At 51.2% G+C, this 18587-nt stretch overlaps 1 protein-coding gene across 1 annotated transcript in view; it reads left to right on the top strand.

Annotated features, from left to right (window-relative positions):
- Positions 1–2957: 2957 nt before the first annotated feature.
- RTN1 (reticulon 1) overlaps positions 2958–18587 on the top strand; it is a 195352-nt gene continuing 179722 nt past the window's right edge. Inside the window, exon 1 of the mRNA XM_074998671.1 lies at positions 2958–3138. Coding sequence (XP_074854772.1) covers positions 2958–3138 — 181 coding nt within the window. The remainder of the gene's footprint in view (positions 3139–18587) is intronic.

The following is an 18587-nucleotide window of genomic DNA, read 5'->3' as shown; positions in this document are numbered from 1 at the left end:
AAAGTGTAGTGATCAGTGAAGTGATCTATGTCTGGTTGGCAGTTGATATCAAGCAGGGTACCCCAAAGGTCAGTTTTGGGGCTGGTTTTGTTCAATGTCTTTATTACTGACCTGGATGAGCGGATGGATTGCACCCTCAGCATGTGTGTGGATGACACTAATCTAGGGGGAGAAGCTGATACCCTGGAGGATGGGGATAGCGTCCAAGGAGACCTAGACAAGTTGGAGGACTGGGCCAAAAGAAATCTGATGAGGTTCAATAAGGACAAGTGCAGAATCATGCACTTGGAATTCAGGACTCCCAAGCAATGCCACAGGCTGGGAACAGGCTGGCTAAGCTGTTCTGTAGAAAAGGACCTGGGGATTACAGTGATCAGAAGATGGATATGAGTCAACATTATACCCTTGTAGCCAAGAAGGCTATCGGCATACTGGGGTGGCATTAGTAGGAGCATTGCCAGCACATCTAGGGAAATGATTATTTCCCTTTATTCAGCACTGGTGGAGCCGCATCTGGAGTACTGTGTCCAATTCTTGCCCCCATTCTCCCATTACAGAAAGTATATAGCCACACTGGAGAGAGTCCAGCGGAAGGCAACAGAAATGATTTGGGGGCTGGAGCATGCACTTTATGAGGAGCTTTTGAGGGATTTGGGCTTATTTAGGCTACAGAAGAGTGAGGTGGATTTGTCTACCAGCCTTCAAATCCCTCAAGGGAGATTCTAAAGAAGATGGAGAAATGTTGTTCTCAGTAGTGATGGATGGCAGAATAGGGAGTAATGGTCTCAAGTTGAGGTGGGAAAGGTGTAGGTTGGGTATTAGGAAGAACTATTTCACTAGGAGAGTGGTAAAACTCTAGAATGGGTTACCTAGGGAAATGAAGATCTCTAGGGAAAGAGATTCTATCAAGTTGCAGCTTGACAAAGCCTTGGCTGGGTTGATTTGGCTGGGTTTGGTCCTGCTTTGAGCAGGGGTTGGACTCCATGACCTGAGGTCTCTTCCCACCCTACCATTCTATTATTCTAATTCTTAGTAGGTTGGAAGGGCCAGTAAGAAGCTTTCTGTTACAGGGCTTTTCTACATGGTGCCTCTAGGAGCACACCTGGCCCTTATCAGCAAGCAATAGAGCAAGCGATTATGACTGATAAGGTCTTCTGAGGATGACTATACTTCCACTAGTGTTTGTGTTTGGAGCGTGTCTGTCCTGGCAGCCATGAGTTGCAAAAGTTAAAATAAAAATGACACAGGCCTCATGCAAAAACAAACATGGCCAATCGAATGGAAAAACAGTAAATGAGCCCACCTCCTTGCTCTGAAGGTTTCTAAGCTTATGGACTGGCCAGCCTGGCTGCAAGCTGAGGCTCTCTGGGCTGCTCTGGATTCATGCCCCACACAACTCCAGCTTGCAAGCAGAGGTTCAGCTTGTATAATTTGTGCTGCTTTCCCTTCTGCCTTCCTACACGCGACTTACAGGTATGTTTTACTGATAGTGATAAATGTGGTTGATGGGAGCCCATGGAAGCATGATCTCCAGTGGCCAGCACAAGCCACTTGGCCTGCTTGGTAGAACTGTCTTAACTGGGCCTTCTGCAGAACTGCCCCTGCCCCCTGGAATTAGGCAGATTTTGAGAGAGATTTGAGGGAGCGTGCTGGAAGGAAGGGGGCAAATCCCAGTACTGATGGAGTTAGTCAGATCTGCTGAGCCTCTGCCTTCACACAGATAGGGGAGAATGCAACCTAGGTTTTGAAACTTATACCCTGCTTCCACTGACAACTCCCTACAACAGCCCAGTGCCCAGGAATGATCCTGAATATAGTAAAGGCCCACTGCTTGTATATAAACCACCTCCCACAGGGAAAGCAGTGGATTGAAAATCACCTGATGGGGTAAAAACAAGAAGTCCTGTAGTGCCTTAGAAACTAACAAATTTATAAGGGCATAATATTTTGAGGGTATTGCCAGCTTCATCAGATGACTTTGCCACTGATTTACCATGTGACAAATCACATGTCCCCCGGGGCTGGATCCTGGGAGGTGATGAATGCCTCCTGTAAGAGGCTCCTATCAGCTTCATTTAAGAGCACTTAATACCTTGGAGGAAAACCTCATGGCATTGTAGGATCAGGGCCCCTGCCTCAGTTTCCTTCGTCCCACTGAACATGGGGCAGCAATACTTCCTAGCCACGATTGTATAAAAAATTAGCCTTTCACGATTACCAGGAAATCTTGTGCTTTCCCAGCTAATGGCTGGGAAGTCCGATGTCGCTGTAGCCTTGTTGATTCCAGCCCTGAAGAAGAGCTCCAGTGTGGCTTGAAAGCCTGTCGATTTCCCAACAGCAGCTGGGCCAATACAAGACATTGCCTTACCCCCTGGTTCCCCTGGGGAGCCCAGTGGCAGTTTGTGAATTAGGAAGCAAGCGTGCCACGCACCCGTGCAGGGTCACAGCTGGGGTTTAGTTGTAAGGCGCTGCGAAGACGGTGGTGTATTTTGTAAACCAATGGGAATTCTCGGGGAGCAGCGCCCGTTCGTTGGGAAAAGGGGCGTGTGGAGCAAGGGCCTGGCTTGCTCTGTGCAAAGCCCACTCCCTGGAGCGCTCCAGGCAGGGGGATGACTCGAGGCAGGTTCCACCATGTTGCATCCTTGTGCTAAGCAGCCGGCACCCAGGCGGCAGCGCTGGGTGGCGAGGAGGAGGGAGGGCGGGGGACGTTTCTGCCCCGTTACAAAGCGCCGGGTGCCTGCAGCGGCTCCACGGGGCCGAGTCAGAGCCCGGCTGGCAGCGCGCTGCCCTGTGATATGCCAGCCACAGGGTGACGCAAGGGCTGCAAGGCTCCAACTGAACGAGCCATTTGCACCTGCGTAGGCAGCGCTAGCGGAGCTCCAGCAGCAGCCGCAGCCGCCCGCACTCCGAGCGGCGCCGCCTCCTCCCTCTGCCCGAGAGCCAGAGCCGGGCTGAGCATGTCTGCGCCGCCGGATCGCCAGGAGCTGCCGCCGTCGGGCTTCGGGGCGCGCTGGGCCGGGCCCGGGGAGGAGGAGCGCGCAGCCGGGGCGCAGCGGAGAGATGGGGACGGGGCGCAGCTGCCGCCCTCCGGCTCCGCCAGGGAACAGCCTCCCGTTGCCATGGCGACTGCATCCCCAGGTAAAAGGCGAGGTACCCGGAGGTGCTCAACAAAGGGCGTCCGGCAGCATCCTGCCCGGAGCCCTGTCGGGCTGCTCGGCGCTTGTGGGCAACCGGGGCAGCATCCCGGCAGCCCCGCCGCCTTCCTCCCGCTAGCGCGGTGCGCTTCCTTCGGCTCGGCACGCCCTGCTGCGAGGCTTGGGGGGGGCACTGCTTGGGCTAAGCACACGCCGAATAAACAAACAAACAAGCCGCAGACCGGGCGCTGCCTTACACCTGTGCCCATCCGGCTGCGTTGGGAGGAGCCAATCCGCCTTTGCCTCGGACACCCCAGTCTGGCCCCGGTGTGATTCCAACATGTAGAACTGATTCGCTGAAGTTCGGGGGAAGGGGAGGGGGTTAGTTTGTGTTCGTGCTTGGGCCGCAGCTCAGTTTCCACACGGCGTTTCTCATCGCCCTGTGTCTTTCCCGTTTGCTGTTTTAGGGTGCAGGTCAGGCCGTTTGCTTTGCGGGGTGTATGTGGTCTCTCCTTTCCTTTGGTGGGCGAGTGAGCAGCAGGCATGCAGGTGGTGGTCACTGAAATCCAGGGACGTCAGCTCCTGGGAGTTCATGGCAGAATTATTTCAGGAAAGTGCGTCTAGATTATTTCAGTGATTTCCTGTCTTCTCCTTTGCTAGCCGGTGAGGGAATCTAACCAAGAATCTCCATGTGGGAAGTTGGCTGCTCTGATTTAAATCTGTGCCCAAATCAGAACAGATCCCCTCCAATGAAACTGTACAGTATTAAACTTGGGTTGACTAAATTGGAGGTGAGAGACTTGGGGATCAACATGAGACCCTGTTATGAGCCACGTTTTGGGTTGATCTAGCCTCAGGCAGCACTAAGACCTGCTGTCCAGGAGGAACCCACCATACATGAGCACTGGTGGCCGGTTCTATTGTGTGCATATTTCCCCTCACACACAGCCCTGGTTTTCTCGATGGGTGTGTGCATTTCTCAACATGGATGTTTTGCTGCAGCCGTCCTGGCTGCTTGGTTCTTCTGGGGACAGTAGTGACTGGGGGTCTGATGGCCAGTAGCAAGGGAGACACTGTTACCATGTAAGAGAGCTGGGCAGGTAGTAACATTAGCCCATTAATCTCGGTGGTGTGTTGTGAAACCTGATTTTATATTGATGAGGGGAATATAAGGCTTGCTTTATCAGGTAAATGTAAAGGAGGTGTGTGTTTAAAAAAGGTAGAAATTTCCCTCAGAAGTACAATTATACAGGTGGCTGGTGTGTGTGTGTGTAGCATTGTGGGCGGGACCTGATCTTTCTTCACTTGTGGAGAGAAACATGGCAATTCTGCAGCTCCCACTGTCTAAAGAACAAAAGACCGGGCTGGTTTCTTGCACAGCACAAATCAAATCCCTGCACAACTGAGAAAAGTATGGTCTTGCCTATATTTAATGAAAGCTTCTTCAGTGTTGAATTTATGTCAGGTGCCACGGATGCTATCCGGAAGGTGCTATAGTAGAAAGAGAGTTAGGGTGGTCAAGAAAATCAAAATGCATTTGAAATCATCTACAGAGGTTTTATTCAGATGGTGCTTGGCCCTGCCAGGAGTGCTGGAGTCTGGACTTGATGACCTCTGGAGGTTCCTTCCAGTTAAAGTATTTTGTGATTCTAGATATAGATATATATGCATCAAACTCACATCAAATATATATATTTGCATCAAATTCAGCAGTACAAATATTAACTGAGGCTTACCTGTTGCATATTGATGAGACCCCAGAAGTAGCTAATAAATGTGATAATGGTGTTATACTTACAGTCTTTTAAACTGAGTATACTTTTTTTTGTATAATTTAAAGAGGGGCAGTAGAGTTGATATCACTGCCTTCTACAGCGCTCTATCCAATGAAGCCACTGCATTCACACAGTCCTTTCTTTATTTTGCTGCTATAATATGCATGGTTTCTGTCTTCCAAATTACATATATAAGCACAGTTGTTGTGACCTTTTACAGGAGAAGCACATTGTTTGTTTACATGCTCTTTCTGTGTGATTATTTTTAAGCAGATAAGGCACATGTTGCTCAGTATTTGGAATGTTCACACATTTCTTAAGAGTTGAACTCTGTTGTTTATAACATGGCATCCTGCAGGCCTTGCTCACATGTGCAATTCCATTAAAATCCAAGGACTGTGGGAATAGGTCAACAGGGAGATACACCAATGCAGCAAATGTCATTATAGAGTAGTCAGCCCGCTAATAGGCACTAGGTTGGGGAGGCACTGGGGCGGGGGACAGGGAGGGGCACAAACAAACTAAACAGAAATAGAATTATCACGTTGTTTCCCAGTCAACCCCAGCCATCCTGCTTGTATGTTGTATATCTCCTTCCTACATCCTGGATCTGTTGTTTTTCATTTGCTTGGCTATATGTTCCTTCAGGTAAGACCTGTGTAATCTGAACCATTTGGAAAGTGCCCTGTACCCTGTAGATGCTACTGACCTATAAATAACTAGGAATAATAACAGTATTTAATCATCAGCTGTGCGAGACCTTTTTTTGTTATGAAACCTAGCCAATTTCTCGGGGCTCTGGATTTTGCTATAAACTTGAAATGTACCATGAATTGTTGAAAAGTACTCACATATTTTCAAACCATCCTAAGCTCCATTTTCAGCTAAATGAGCTGCATCTCCAAATGATGTTTGTGACTTTTATGTGATTTAGGAATAAAATACAACAATTTTTACAGGGCTGTCACTCCAATCAAAATCGGGGTTGTCTGAAAGTGGAGAAAAGATTCATATGAATTCCCAGTTGGGAAGAAGGGAGCAAGAAGTAGCTGTGCTGAATAGAACTCTCATAATTAGGCTGTGAGATTTCTCATGCAAAATCTGGACTATGAGAAGCCACAGTTTCCACATCTTTTGCTTCTCCTGCATGGCTGCTATCTTAGAAATCACTGGGCTGAATCTTCCTCCCTGGAGAGGCAAGATGAAAGAGGTGAACTGCTGCTGCTTTTGTATGTGGCTCAGCCCTTTGTGCTGAGAACGTTTTTTTCCTATCCCAAAATGTGAACTGGGTGGCGGGCAAGAAGCACTGTAGGCTGATTTTGCAAGATTCAAACAGCAGGGAGAGATTGCTAAGCATTTGTATGTTTCTGAAGAAAGCTCCAGGCCACCCGACGTACCATCTGCACATGGATTCTGCTGTTTATTTTTGTCCGTTGACAGTAATTAAAATTCTTTGGGAAAAAATCCCAAAGATATTGCACAAGCTGATATCAGGCATTTCCTGGGAGAAACATGAAATGACAGAATGGCTAGGCATAGATTCCCACCCCTGACTGGGGTGTGTTTGTGGTGGGAGGAGAGAGTAGGACAACAGGACCCCTATGAGTCCTCATCACGCTGGAACCCGGGGAGAACAAGTAGTGTGTGGACTTGTGCTGCCAACCCATCTGCAAAGGGGCAGCGGTGGGGCTATGACTTTTCTCCAGTTCCACACAAATTGCCAGATCAGGGCTGGAACTGCAAGGTTTATATACTGCATTCTATTGTGTGTGACCAGTATGGGCACGACAGGTCTGTGCCTAGGGCTCCAATTCCCACGATCACAAGAGGAGGTCATAATCTCAAGCTTCATTATTAATGTTGTTTACTTGAAAGGGTAAGTTTCTAGCTTGCATGCTAGTGAAGAAGAGCTTGAACATGCGACCTGAATGTAACTGAATCAGGGGCATCTGCCTGAGTCTGCAGAGAGCCTAGAACAGTGCCTCCAAGATGGGAGGCTCCCTCTTTGCACTACAGCAGGGCATGGCAGGAGAAGAGTGCAGCATGGTTAACAGACCTACTTACCAGAGAGGTGGCTGTGTTAGTCTGTATATTTGAGAACAACAAGAAGTCCTGTGGCACCCTGTAGACTAACAGATATTTTGGAGCATAAGCTTTCATGGGCAAAGACACCTACTTACCCAAACAGATATATTCTCGCTGCTGGGGTAAGGGCTGGGGCTTTACCCCATGGCCCCTCTCATCATCTTGTGGAAGGAGAGGAGGCCCTTTTCTCTATGTAAAGAAAAGACCCTACTGCTTCTCTTGGTGGAAAATGGGTGGGGGCTTGATATGGCATCCCCTGAGCCTTTGGAAGGAGCTCCCTTTGCCACTGTTACTCCAGGTTGGTAGAGTGGACCATGCAGAGAGTGGCAGGGGCAGAACCAGAGTGCCCTGACTGTACCTCACAATGGTGTAGCAGCTGCCTCTCTTGCCCATGGCCCCCTGAACCCCAGTGGCACCCAGCCTGCTGGCACCTGCAGGCAGCGTGTCCCCCACAGCTAATGCATTACTCCTCGTGCTCTCCATAAAGCAGTGATGGCTTTAATCCCTGCAGCATTCCTTTTAAGTATGGGGGTTTTACTTGCTTTCTTTAGCTGGACATGTGACAAATGTCCCTACCAGAAAGTGCTGCCCAGCCAAGCCCTTAAGGACTATAGGTTGCTGATTAGATTGATAAGTGTATCTGAAAGCACAGAATTAAAACAGATGGAGAGAAAATGCTGCAAACCACCAGGGAAGGCTGGCAGCTGCATCATGCCCTCTCCATCATATACACGCCAGCTCACAAGAATAGGCACAACGCCAGCGGGTCTGCAGCTTCTGCTGCAGCCGCCCACCATCAGCTTGGCTCCCCGACACGCAGCTCACTTGCTTGGGCTGCGAATGAGGGGGAGGCACCTTTTAGCCCAGAATGTGCCTGCTTTCCTGTTGATACAGCTTTGCTCAAAAATCACTTTCATGTGCTCTTTCCCCCTATGACTGGGGCTATCTGGGTGCCAGAGACAGCTAGGGCAGCCTGATGACTAAAGACAGGATGTGAATTTTAAATTGTTTTCAGGGCAACAAGCTCATGAGGACACAGTGACACAGGGCTTGATGCTGGATGCCTGGATGACACTGTCAGAACTGTCACTGGTGTCAGTGAGTTTGGATCTGCATCGCACTGGCTTTGTGCACCTACCTGGTCACTTCAGTGTCTTTAGCATATCAGAATATTAGCTACTCAGCAGGTTGCTGCAAGGATGCAGCCAGAGTGTCTGTGATACAATCATCCCCCCACTTCAATGTCTGATGCTGAAATGTGTTCTCTTAGCAGAGTTTTTCATCATATGATGGTGAATTATTGTAAGGCTGCTCACAGCATGAATACTGGGAACCTGGCATTTAGTTAATGAATTATTATAGAAAGATGTGCATTGGTAGCACAGAGACACACCTGCCGTAACATCTGCCTCCTTGTATCTAAAGGAGCCACTCTAAAACACATCCACAACATCCACAGCAGTCTTCTTCGCAACCTAGTTAAAGTCTTCCAGCTGAATTAAGCCCTAGTTTGAAAGTGAGCAAGTGAAGTTGTACGTACTTTTTCCAGTGCAGTATTTGGCACCTCTTGGTTTAGGTAGCCAGATTTTTTCACATTGGCCTATTGGATAATACCTGAACATTTTAGAACTGTCCTGGCAAATTAAGATATTGAACCAGATTATATTGTATCGGCTCCTGAGAGCCCCAACAATTCTGATGTAGAATTTGCAAAATGATGCATTAAAAAGTAGATTTATTTTTGGATCTGTATCCTCATTCCCCTCAGGCTCATAGCTGTTCAGAGCCACATGTGGCCCCAGTAATGGCTGGGTAGGTAGAGGGTCGGCCTGAGAATCAACTGGGATTATGGCTGGGAGTCACTTAGGTAAGTCTCCTGGACAGACACAACCTCTGGCACCCCAGACTCTCCCCTCCTCCCAACCTCTGATTCCCCACTCCTGCCCTGCTACCCTGCATAACTGAAACCCTCTGCCCCACTCCTCTACCCTAAGACCACATCCCCAGTCCTCCACCCTCACTCCATATAACCCAAACTCTCTGCCCCATTCCTCTACCCTAACACAGCAGAACCAAAACGCTCTGTCCCCTTCCTGCAACAATACCTCCTCCCAGACCCTGAACCCTGATTCCCTGCCCCAGGACAAAACACCCTCTTGTCCTCCATCACAGCTAAACCCCCTGCATCCCAGTCCCCAGCCCCAGGTCACAACCCCCTCCATCCTCCAAATCTCTTCCAGAGCCCCCTTGCATTCAAATCCCTTACCCCAAGCTCCCTTCAGCACCCAACCTCTGCACCGCCTCCACTAATATCATAGAAGACTGTGCCCCTTAACCACTTCCCAAATTCTTGGAGTGGGCCTCCATCAAAAATTATTACTCACTCCTGTTCTATGCCCTTTGTTCTGTGGGAGATCGTGGTTCTCTCACAGTGGTGCTCTCTGGCATTTGAATCTATGACATAAAAAAAAAAAACTTTAAAATTTGCACCTATTTGGTGGTTTTGTGCCAAAAGATCATAATACACAGATGGATTCACGTCTGGGAGAGGAAGGAAAAGTGACATATGCTCTCATTCTACTTAATAAGGTCTGTATCCAGTTACTTACTGTGAATTATTATTCAGCGGAAAGTGTGGGTAGATCCCACTTACTGACGGGAGGTTCATAGCACCTGGTGAGATTAGGCTTTTGGCATCTATAAATACCAGGAGTGGCAGTTATGTGCTAGAGAAGCCCAGACACCTTTTCTAGAAGTTTATGAAGACATCTGTCTTGTATTTACTTAGTTATCAGCTGTGATCATAATTCTTCCCCCTCCTACATGTGCAAGACCATATTCAAGTTTTATATGTTTAATGGGTCAGTTATGTTCTAGCTTTTTTCTTATTTCTCTTCTCTTCCTGCCAATTCAGAGCAATTTACAAATGCTTGGGTTTAACAGAAAAAAACACAACAGAGCAAAACTTTTTTCCCCCTAATAATGGAATATTATTTGTAATGAACATTGTAAGATGAAGGAAAGATGCATAGGAGTGTATACTTAGCAAGCTGCCAGCTCTAAGACTTTTTATAGTTTTTATCCAGGGTCACTTATCTGGTTTATATCTTTGTAGAAATATGTCTGTAGGCAAGTAAATTTCCCGAGACTATGTCTTCACCACAAAATTAAGTTGACGTTATGTAAGTTGATGTTGAGCTTCCAATTTAAGCAAGTCAATATTGCATTTCCTCACTACACTCATTGTGTTGGTGGAGAGCATCCTTACCACCAGGGCTTGCATCAATGCATGGAGCAGTGCACTGTGGGTAGCTTCCATAGTACTAGTAACCAAGCAGAATTTTGAGTTGTGCTTGTAGCGCTTTGTTGGACCAACACACTGGCATGTGTGGTTGTGGGAACATGGCATTAGCCTCCCAATGTGCCCTTACTTTCTTCTCTCTGGGAAATCAGCAGCAAATGAACCAAGCCTTTTTCATGTCTTTTTTTTTTTGGTAAGCCTGTGTTACCTACCCATAGAGACTTCCTAGCACAAATAAGCACAGGCCCTGCTCAGCTGTACACAGCTGTTGTGAAACTTATGTATACCTTGTGCCATATCCTGCAGTTTTCACACAGCTGATATAGGAGCCGTTGTGCAGAACGGAGTGATCCTGCGCCAGCATCCCCTGTTGGAAGCCATAGAATGAAGCAATCACAGTTGCTGCTGATGGTCAGGAATCACCTTGATGGCCTGAGTTTTGTTTCTGGGCCCAGGAAGCAAGCACAGACTGCTGGGACTGCATCCGTATGGAGCTATGGTATGATGAGCAGTGGCTGCAGAACTTTCAAATGCATAAAGTCACTTCCCAGGACTGCGTGACGAGCTTTCCCCAGCCCTGAAGTGCAGCAGCACTAAAATGAGAGTTGTTCTGGCTGTGGAGAAGTAAGAGGCGAAAGCTCTGTGGAAGCTTGCAACACCAGACTGCTACTGGTCAGTGGGGCATCAATTTGGAGTGGGTAAATCTATTATGGAATCTGTTGTGACCCAAGTTTGCAGGGTCTTTAGCAGACTTCTGCTAAGAAGGGTAGTGACTGGGCAGTGTTCTGGATGGTTTTGCTGTGATGGGGTTCCCTAGCTGTAGATGAAACATATATCCCTGTCTTGGCACCACATCATCTTGCCAAAGAGTGCATAAACTGAAACAGGTTCTTTTCAATAATGTTGCAGGTACTGCTGGATCGTAGGTGCCATTTCACTGACATCAACTTGGGAAGGTTGGAAATGGTCTCTTCAGCAAGCTGCAAGTAGGGGCTTTCTTTCCAGACTGCAAAATAACCCCTGGGGTGGTAGAATGCCATTTGAGCTCCTTGGAGATGCAGCCTGTCCCTGGCTCCTGTGGCTAATGAAGCCATACACTGGCAGCCTGGAGAGTAGTAAAGACAGTTCAACCATAGGCTGATCAAGTGCGGAATGGTGGTGGAATATGCCCAAGCTCACCCATTGGCAGGGATGGTGGGGGAACAAAAGAGGCAGTTGCCATGGGGCTCTGTGTTTCAAAGGGACCTAGAACTCCGGCTGCTGCCACTGCTACTTTGGCAGCAGTGGCGGCTGGAGCTCCAGGCCCCATTGGAGTGCCATGGCGGTGCTGTTCTGCCACTTCACCTGGCTCTGGGCGGTGGGGCAGTACCACAGTCTGGGAGGCTGCTCAGGACTGGCTGCCCTCGGCCTGCCCCTACCAGGGTCATGGAGCTTGTCCCCTGTAGCCTCAGAGATCGTGGTGGCTGTTGGCCCTGCTGAACGTGCTTTTACACATTTAAATTGTTGCTGGTGTTGTTTGCTTACTTGGTTAGTCCTCAGTGAAAGCAATACCCCCCTGTTATTGCTGCAGACTGTGTGAAAGTAGGGGAGGAATGTTTCTACTGGGGTGGGAGGTGATTGAGGCACATTTCCTGGCAGCCAGTTTTGAGCAGCCAGACCCCTGGGCAGTAAGAAAAGCACAGGGAGGGGCTCTGCATCTCCATGAGGCTTTGAAAACCAGTTTCAGCAATGAGCTAGAGCCACGTAACACTTATCCGTGTTGTTCCTTACTGAACTGTACCCTCCGTTGCATTTTCTCCTCCGTAAACTCTCCCCCTACCAGCCAAGGCGTGTTGAATGAATAAAGAGCCTTTTCTCCTCAATCCATTAAGCTTTATTGCAAAACAATCACACAGAGACAGCAAAGAAAGGGAAGATAACCTGTGGCAAAAGGACTGATAACTCTGGGGTGGGGACATGGAAACCTTGCTTACAGGTGCACTGAAATAGCAATCAAAGGGGTGGGAATAGGCACCTTCTGGCACTTGTACCCTCCCCTGGTTCTGAGTGCAAGGGATACCAAACTTCCTCCCTTCTCCAGCCTCAGAAGAGGAGGATGCAGAACTGGGTGGTGATGGCAGCATCTTCAGCGTAGGCTGAAGACTCTAACATTCAGGTGCCTGTCTTGACTCTCAACCCAATACCTCAACATATCTGCTCATTGATGAGCAGCAGCATCTCTTCCTGTGTGGCACGCTCTGATACAGTACCCTGCATGCTCTTCTCTCTTCCTGTCCATGCCCAGGTTCTCAGTGTAATTCTCCATGCACTGAGCTCCATCTTGTCACTCTCAGAGGTGCTCATTAACTCATTGAACACATCATCCTGAGTCATCTTCATTTGCCTTCTAATCTGGGAAAGTCTATGTCCCTGTGTGGAGGATGTGCCAGCCGACAAGCGTTCAGCTGCAAGGAATGCAAAGCACAAAGCACCAGATCACCTTGCCAGAGTGTCCATAAACTGAAATGGGCACATTTCAATGATGGTGCAAGCGTTGATGGATCACAGGGGCTATTTCACCAACATCCACCTGGGAGGGTTGGGAAAAGTGTATGATATTCACATCATCAGGGGAACAGGTCTGTTCAGAAAGCTGCCAGTAGGGACTTTCTTTCCAGACTGCAAAATTACCCCGCGGGATGTTGAAATGCCATTTGGCTTCTTGGAGATGCAGCCTATCCCTTGCTCCCATGCCTCATGAAGTTGTACACCGGCAGCCTGGGGAGTAGTAGGAACAGTTCAACCATACGCTGATCAAGTGGAGAATGGTTGTGGAACATTCCCGGGCTTGCCAAGTGGGGGAAGGGGCAGTTGCCATGGGGCCTGGTGGCAGTGGCTGGTGGGCCCCTTTGAAGCACCATGGCACCATTGCTCCGCTCCGCACTGGTTGACAGTGCATACACTGTTTCTGGTGCAAGGATAATTTTTTTTTCTTGAAACCCAGCCCCAACTCCTCAAGACACGGGAAATGAAAATTCATAAGTTCCGGGGGCTTTAACAGGGGAGTGGCTGTTTCCTGTGCACCTGGGTGACATGCAGTGGAGTTGGAAAGTGCTCTCCAGGGCAGTCAAAGCAGAGCTCTGTGAGAAACCTTCAGGAGGCCAATTCATTTGAATTACACAAGGCAGTATCTACACTATTCCCATCTTGACCTGAGGATGTTGAATCAAGTGCTGCGCCTCTTGTGGAGGTAGAGTATCGAAGTTGAATTTACACTTCATTTGTATCAGCAGAAGGGTCTTGGTAGTGTAGCCACATATATTATTAAATCAATTTAATGCAGCGTATATTGTCCTAAATTTGCAGTAATAATGAGTCCTGCAGCATCTTAAACACGAACAAATTTATTTAGGCGTACGCTTTTGTGGGTACAAACCTCTTTGTGAGATGCATGCTTGTATCATGTGCATGGGGCTGCTGGGGGACTCTTCAGACAGGCTAAGTGTGTGGTTGGATAGATTAACAATGTTGTTGGGTGAGTTAAGGGTACGTTATAGCCCCTGTGGCATGTAGGATAGTTTGCTATCCTTTTTCTTCTGTACAGAAGTAAGGTGTGCATTGTAAACGGCTTGCCTTGTTTTTGTAAGTCCAGGTATGTGGAATAGTAACAGAGAGGGATCTGTGCTAGTCTATATACCATCAAAACAAAAAAGCGGTAAAGTAGCACTTCAAAGACTAACAAAACAATTTATTAGGTGAGCTTTCGTGGGACAGACCCACTTCTTCAGACCATAGCCATACCAGAACAGACACAATATTTAAGGCATAGACAATGATTTTTCTGATTTGTCAACTTTGATTACTGTTTTTGGTTCTCTATGCCTTAAATATTGAGTCTGTTCTGGTATGGTTATGATCTGAAAAAGAGGGTCTGTCCCACAAAAGCTCACCTAATAAATTATTTTGCTAGTCTTTAAAGTGCTACTTGACTGCTTTTTTGTTTTGACAGTTATGTGGACGTTTGTGGAAGGTTGTTATTGTTGTCATTTTTATCAGACTCTCGAATTTTGAGAGTTCATTTTTGATTTTCAGGCTGCTGATTGGGTGGTTTCTCAGTTTCTTTGGCAGTGTATGGCACAATCGCTCACTATAGATTGTATAGTATGTTGACTATAGTGGATTTTTCACCGTCAGTCCATTGGGTATGATGTCTATCTGTTTGCACTTGGAAAGGAAAATGACATCTGTATCTATGTGACTTTCTTCATGAAGTTGATGGATTGCCTCTTCATATGGCTAAATTCATTGCTTTGCGTGGTGCCATGTCTTAGAGGGGTTGACATGTTAGTCTGTATTTAAAAAAACAAGGAGTCCTATGGCACCTTCAAGACTAACAGATTTATTTAAGCATTAGCTTTTGTGGGTAAGAACCACTTTGTTAGATGCATAAGTTTGTAGTGTAGACCAGGCCTCAGACTAACCTATAGATTAAGGTCCTAATACGTAAGAGCTACGTCTACACGTGAAGCCTACTTCGAAGTAGCCCATTTCGATGTGGAGACATTGAAATAGGCTATTTCGATGAATAACGTCTACACGTCCTCCAGGGCTGGCAACGTCGATGGTCAACATTGACGTTGCGCAGCACCACATCGAAATAGGCACAGTGAGGGAACATCTACACGCCAAAGTAGCACACATCGAAATAGGGGTGCCAGGCACAGCTGCAGACAGGGTCACAGGGCAGACTAGTGCTTCCGGGGCAACAGCTAGCCGCTCCCTTAAAGGGCCCCTCCCAGACACACACAGCCTGCACAGCACGCGGTCTGAAGAGCCATAGGCACACAGACCCTGGGCGACTCAGTCATGGACCCCCAGCAGCAGCAGCAGCAGCAGCAGCAGCAGCAGCCAGAGGTCCACCCAGCCCTCCCTGCAGGAGCAGGGTGAGCCCTGCTCCATGCCATGCGGGAGGCAGCTGAGCACCTCCTTGCCACACCGGAGGAGGAGCGGCCCACAGGGGAGGAGGACTCAACCCCCAACCCTGCAGCACCCTGACCCCCCCCCCCGCCTCACACGCTGCCGCCTGTGGAGCTACCCCACCAGCACCGACTGGTGGGAGTGGCTGGTGCTTGAGGAGTGGGACGACGACCGCTGGCTCAGGAACTTCAGGATGAGCCGGCAGACGTTTATGGAGCTGTGCCAGTGGCTCACCCCCGCACTCAGGCACCAGGACACTGCCATGCGGCGTGCCCTCACAGTGGAGAAACGGGTCGGCATCGCTGTCTGGAAGCTGGCCACTCCAGACAGCTACCGATCCGTGGGACAGCAGTTTGGTGTCGGCAAGGCCACCATCGGGGCTGTCCTTATGGAGGTAAGAGGACCCACGGGGGGGGGAGGGCGGGGGGCCCTGGCAGGGCAGGGCAGGGCAGGGCCACGCACACCCTGCTCACCCCTCATTGGTGCTCTCCCATGTGCTTTCCCTGCAGGTCGTGCGTGCCATCAACGCCATGCTCCTCCACAGGCTCGTGAGGCTGGGGGACCCAGATGCCACCATCGCTGGCTTTGCCATGCTGGGCTTCCCCAGTTGCTTCGGGGCTCTGGATGGGACACTCATCCCCATCCGTGCCCCACAACACAGTGGAGGACGGTACATCAACCGCAAGGGCTACCACTCAGTGGTCCTCCAGGCCTTGGTGGACAGCCGGGGCCGTTTCCAGGACGTGTATGTGGGCTGGCCTGGCAGCACCCACGACGCCCGGGTTTTCCAGAACTCAGGCCTGTGCCGCCGGCTGGAGGCGGGGACCTACATCCCCCAGCGGGAGATCCCTCTGGGGGACACTACCATGCCCCTCTGCATCATCGCCGATGCAGCATACCCCCTCCAGCCCTGGCTCATGCACCCTTACACGGGCCATCTCTCTACCAGCCAGGAGCGCTTCAACCAGCGCCTGAACCACGTGCGCCAGGTGGTGGAGCGCTCATTTGGCCGCCTCAAAGGGCGCTGGAGATGTCTCCTGACCCGCCTGGATGCGGGCCCCAACAACACCCTCCAAATTGTGGGTGCCTGCTGTGCCCTGCACAATTTGGTGGAGAGCAAGGGGGAGGCCTTTTTTCAGGGCTGGGCTGTGGAAGCCGGCAGGGGCGACGTGCAGCCACCCGCTGCCCCCAGTCGCCAGGTGGACCCGGAAGGGACCCGGGTCTGGGAGGCCCTGCGGGCCCACTTCGAGGAGGCCGCGGGGTGAACTCTGCCAGGCCCCCCACTGTGCCCCCGCCCCTTCCTCCACAACACTCCCTGCCCCTACGCCCACACCACGGAGCACCCAACAGCACCCTCCCCCCACTTCTCCTGGACAAATAAAAGCACGCACTCGTTGGTAAAATGAAACTGGTTTTCTTTTTTTAACTGCTTTTTGAACTAATAACGACAAAACTATGTACAAGACCTACTAACTAAACCATAACATAAGTGAATACTAAAAAAGTTTCCATATATTTACATGTAACAAAAAACAGAAAACCAGGGATTGCAAGGACGGGGAGAACTATTTACATGGGGGGGGACTGGGCAAACGGGGGGCACAAATACATAAGTCCAACTATATACAAGGGCGGGGGGGGGCGCCATGTCCTGGGCCCCACGCCCCTATAGTCCGGCACTGGGGGTGGGCGGCCGGGAGCCCCGCCTCGGCCGCAGCCCTGTCCGGGGCTGGCTGGGGGCCGGGTGGACCGGAAGATACGTCCGGCGGGTCTCAGCTGGCCCCAGGTGTCCCTCGGCGGTCCGGCCCTTGGTGGCGGGTGGTGGGGCAACGGCGTATGGCGCGGCAACGAGCGGAGCAGCGGGTGGCGCGGCGGGTGGAGCACTCAGGGCGGGCGCAGCGGCGACCGGCGCGGCACGGGGGGCCAGGTAGTCCACTAGCCGATTGAATGTCTCCATGTAGGCCCCCCATGCCTCTTGGCGCCAGGCCAGCGCCCGCTCCTGGAGGTGGAGGCGGCGTTGCTCCACCCGCAGACGCTGCTCTGCGACCTCCAGCTGCCGGCGGTGGAGGGCCAGCAGCTGGGGGTCCATCGCCGCCGTGTGGTGTTGCGGGGTCCACCGTCTTGCCCGCCGTGGGGCCGGTCGGTCCTCCGCCGAGGGGCTGGCCTGGAGCGATGGCCCCGGAGGGGATTCCGGGACCACAGAAGCCTCACCGGCGCTCTCCGGTCCTTCCGATGGTGCAGCTGCGGAACACAGGAGGAGGGGAAGAAGAGTGGAGACAGGCGTTAGTGTGGGCCCCGAGCCATGGCCCTTGTCCCCCCACCCCTGTGCTGCAGGTTCCCCATCCCCGTCCCCGGGAGATGCTGCTGTGATGGGGTTCATGGGTCCCCCTGCACTGCACCCCGTCCCCTGGCGGGAGTGACTCTCACTTCACTCAGCAGGGTCTGACAGGAGAGGTTTCTTAGGCCACAGATGCCCAGTTTCTCCCAGGAGTGACAGTACAGCAGGCAGAGACAGTCCTTCCAACCAAGGGGTGACCCTCTGGGGTGCAGCTTTCCCCCTCCTCAGGCTGGCTGCCTTCCAGCTCTCCCTTCCCCTAGCCTCTACCTGCGGCCCCCCCGATTCAAAGCCAGCTTGGCTCCTCCCCCATCTTTGTTCAGGGCAGGGGTGTCACCTGCCAGTTTTAGCCCCAGGATCATCCTTTGCCCCTGGGAACTATTCAGCTTGCTGCTCATATCTAGCCTGAGTCTCGCATTTGCACTCCCCCCACTCCATCACATGCTGCTGCTGCTGCTGCTGCCGCTGCTGCGGGGTGTCCCACCCCCTCCTCCCGGGGGACCCTAGAGGTTCCGCTCCCCCCTGCCCCGGGGATGGGGCATGGCACTGTCGTGCGGGGAGGGGGGAAGGGGCTGATGCCCTCCTGTGAGGGACATGGCACTGCTGTCCTTGGGGCCATTGCCATCTGGGCATGTGGAGGGCCCTGGCCACATATCTATTACCCCTGCCCCTCAACCCCGGGGGTGTAGACCAGGGGGGTACATACCTGTCGGTCCACTCCCACGGTTCGGGGACACCCGGGGGGCGGACGCCTGGCCGCTGATCTGGGAGGGGAGGACAATGTGCAGCCCCATCTCGGCGGAGGAGGAGTCCTCCTCCTCCTCCTCCTCCTGTTGCGATGCCCTGGGGGTGGGCTCCAGGGCGGCCCCCGGGGTGCGGGGCTTACCTCTGGGGCGGACTCTGGCTCTGGGGCCTGCTGGGGCTCCTCAGCTGAGGTGTCAAGTGTGGCCGGAGGGGAGGAGATGTGCCGGGGGCCCAGGATGTCCCTGAGCTCCCTGTAA

Source organism: Carettochelys insculpta, chromosome 6, assembly GCF_033958435.1.
Source record: "Carettochelys insculpta isolate YL-2023 chromosome 6, ASM3395843v1, whole genome shotgun sequence".
NCBI lineage: Eukaryota > Metazoa > Chordata > Testudines > Carettochelyidae > Carettochelys > Carettochelys insculpta.
This window is presented reverse-complemented; position numbering and strand designations above follow the sequence as displayed.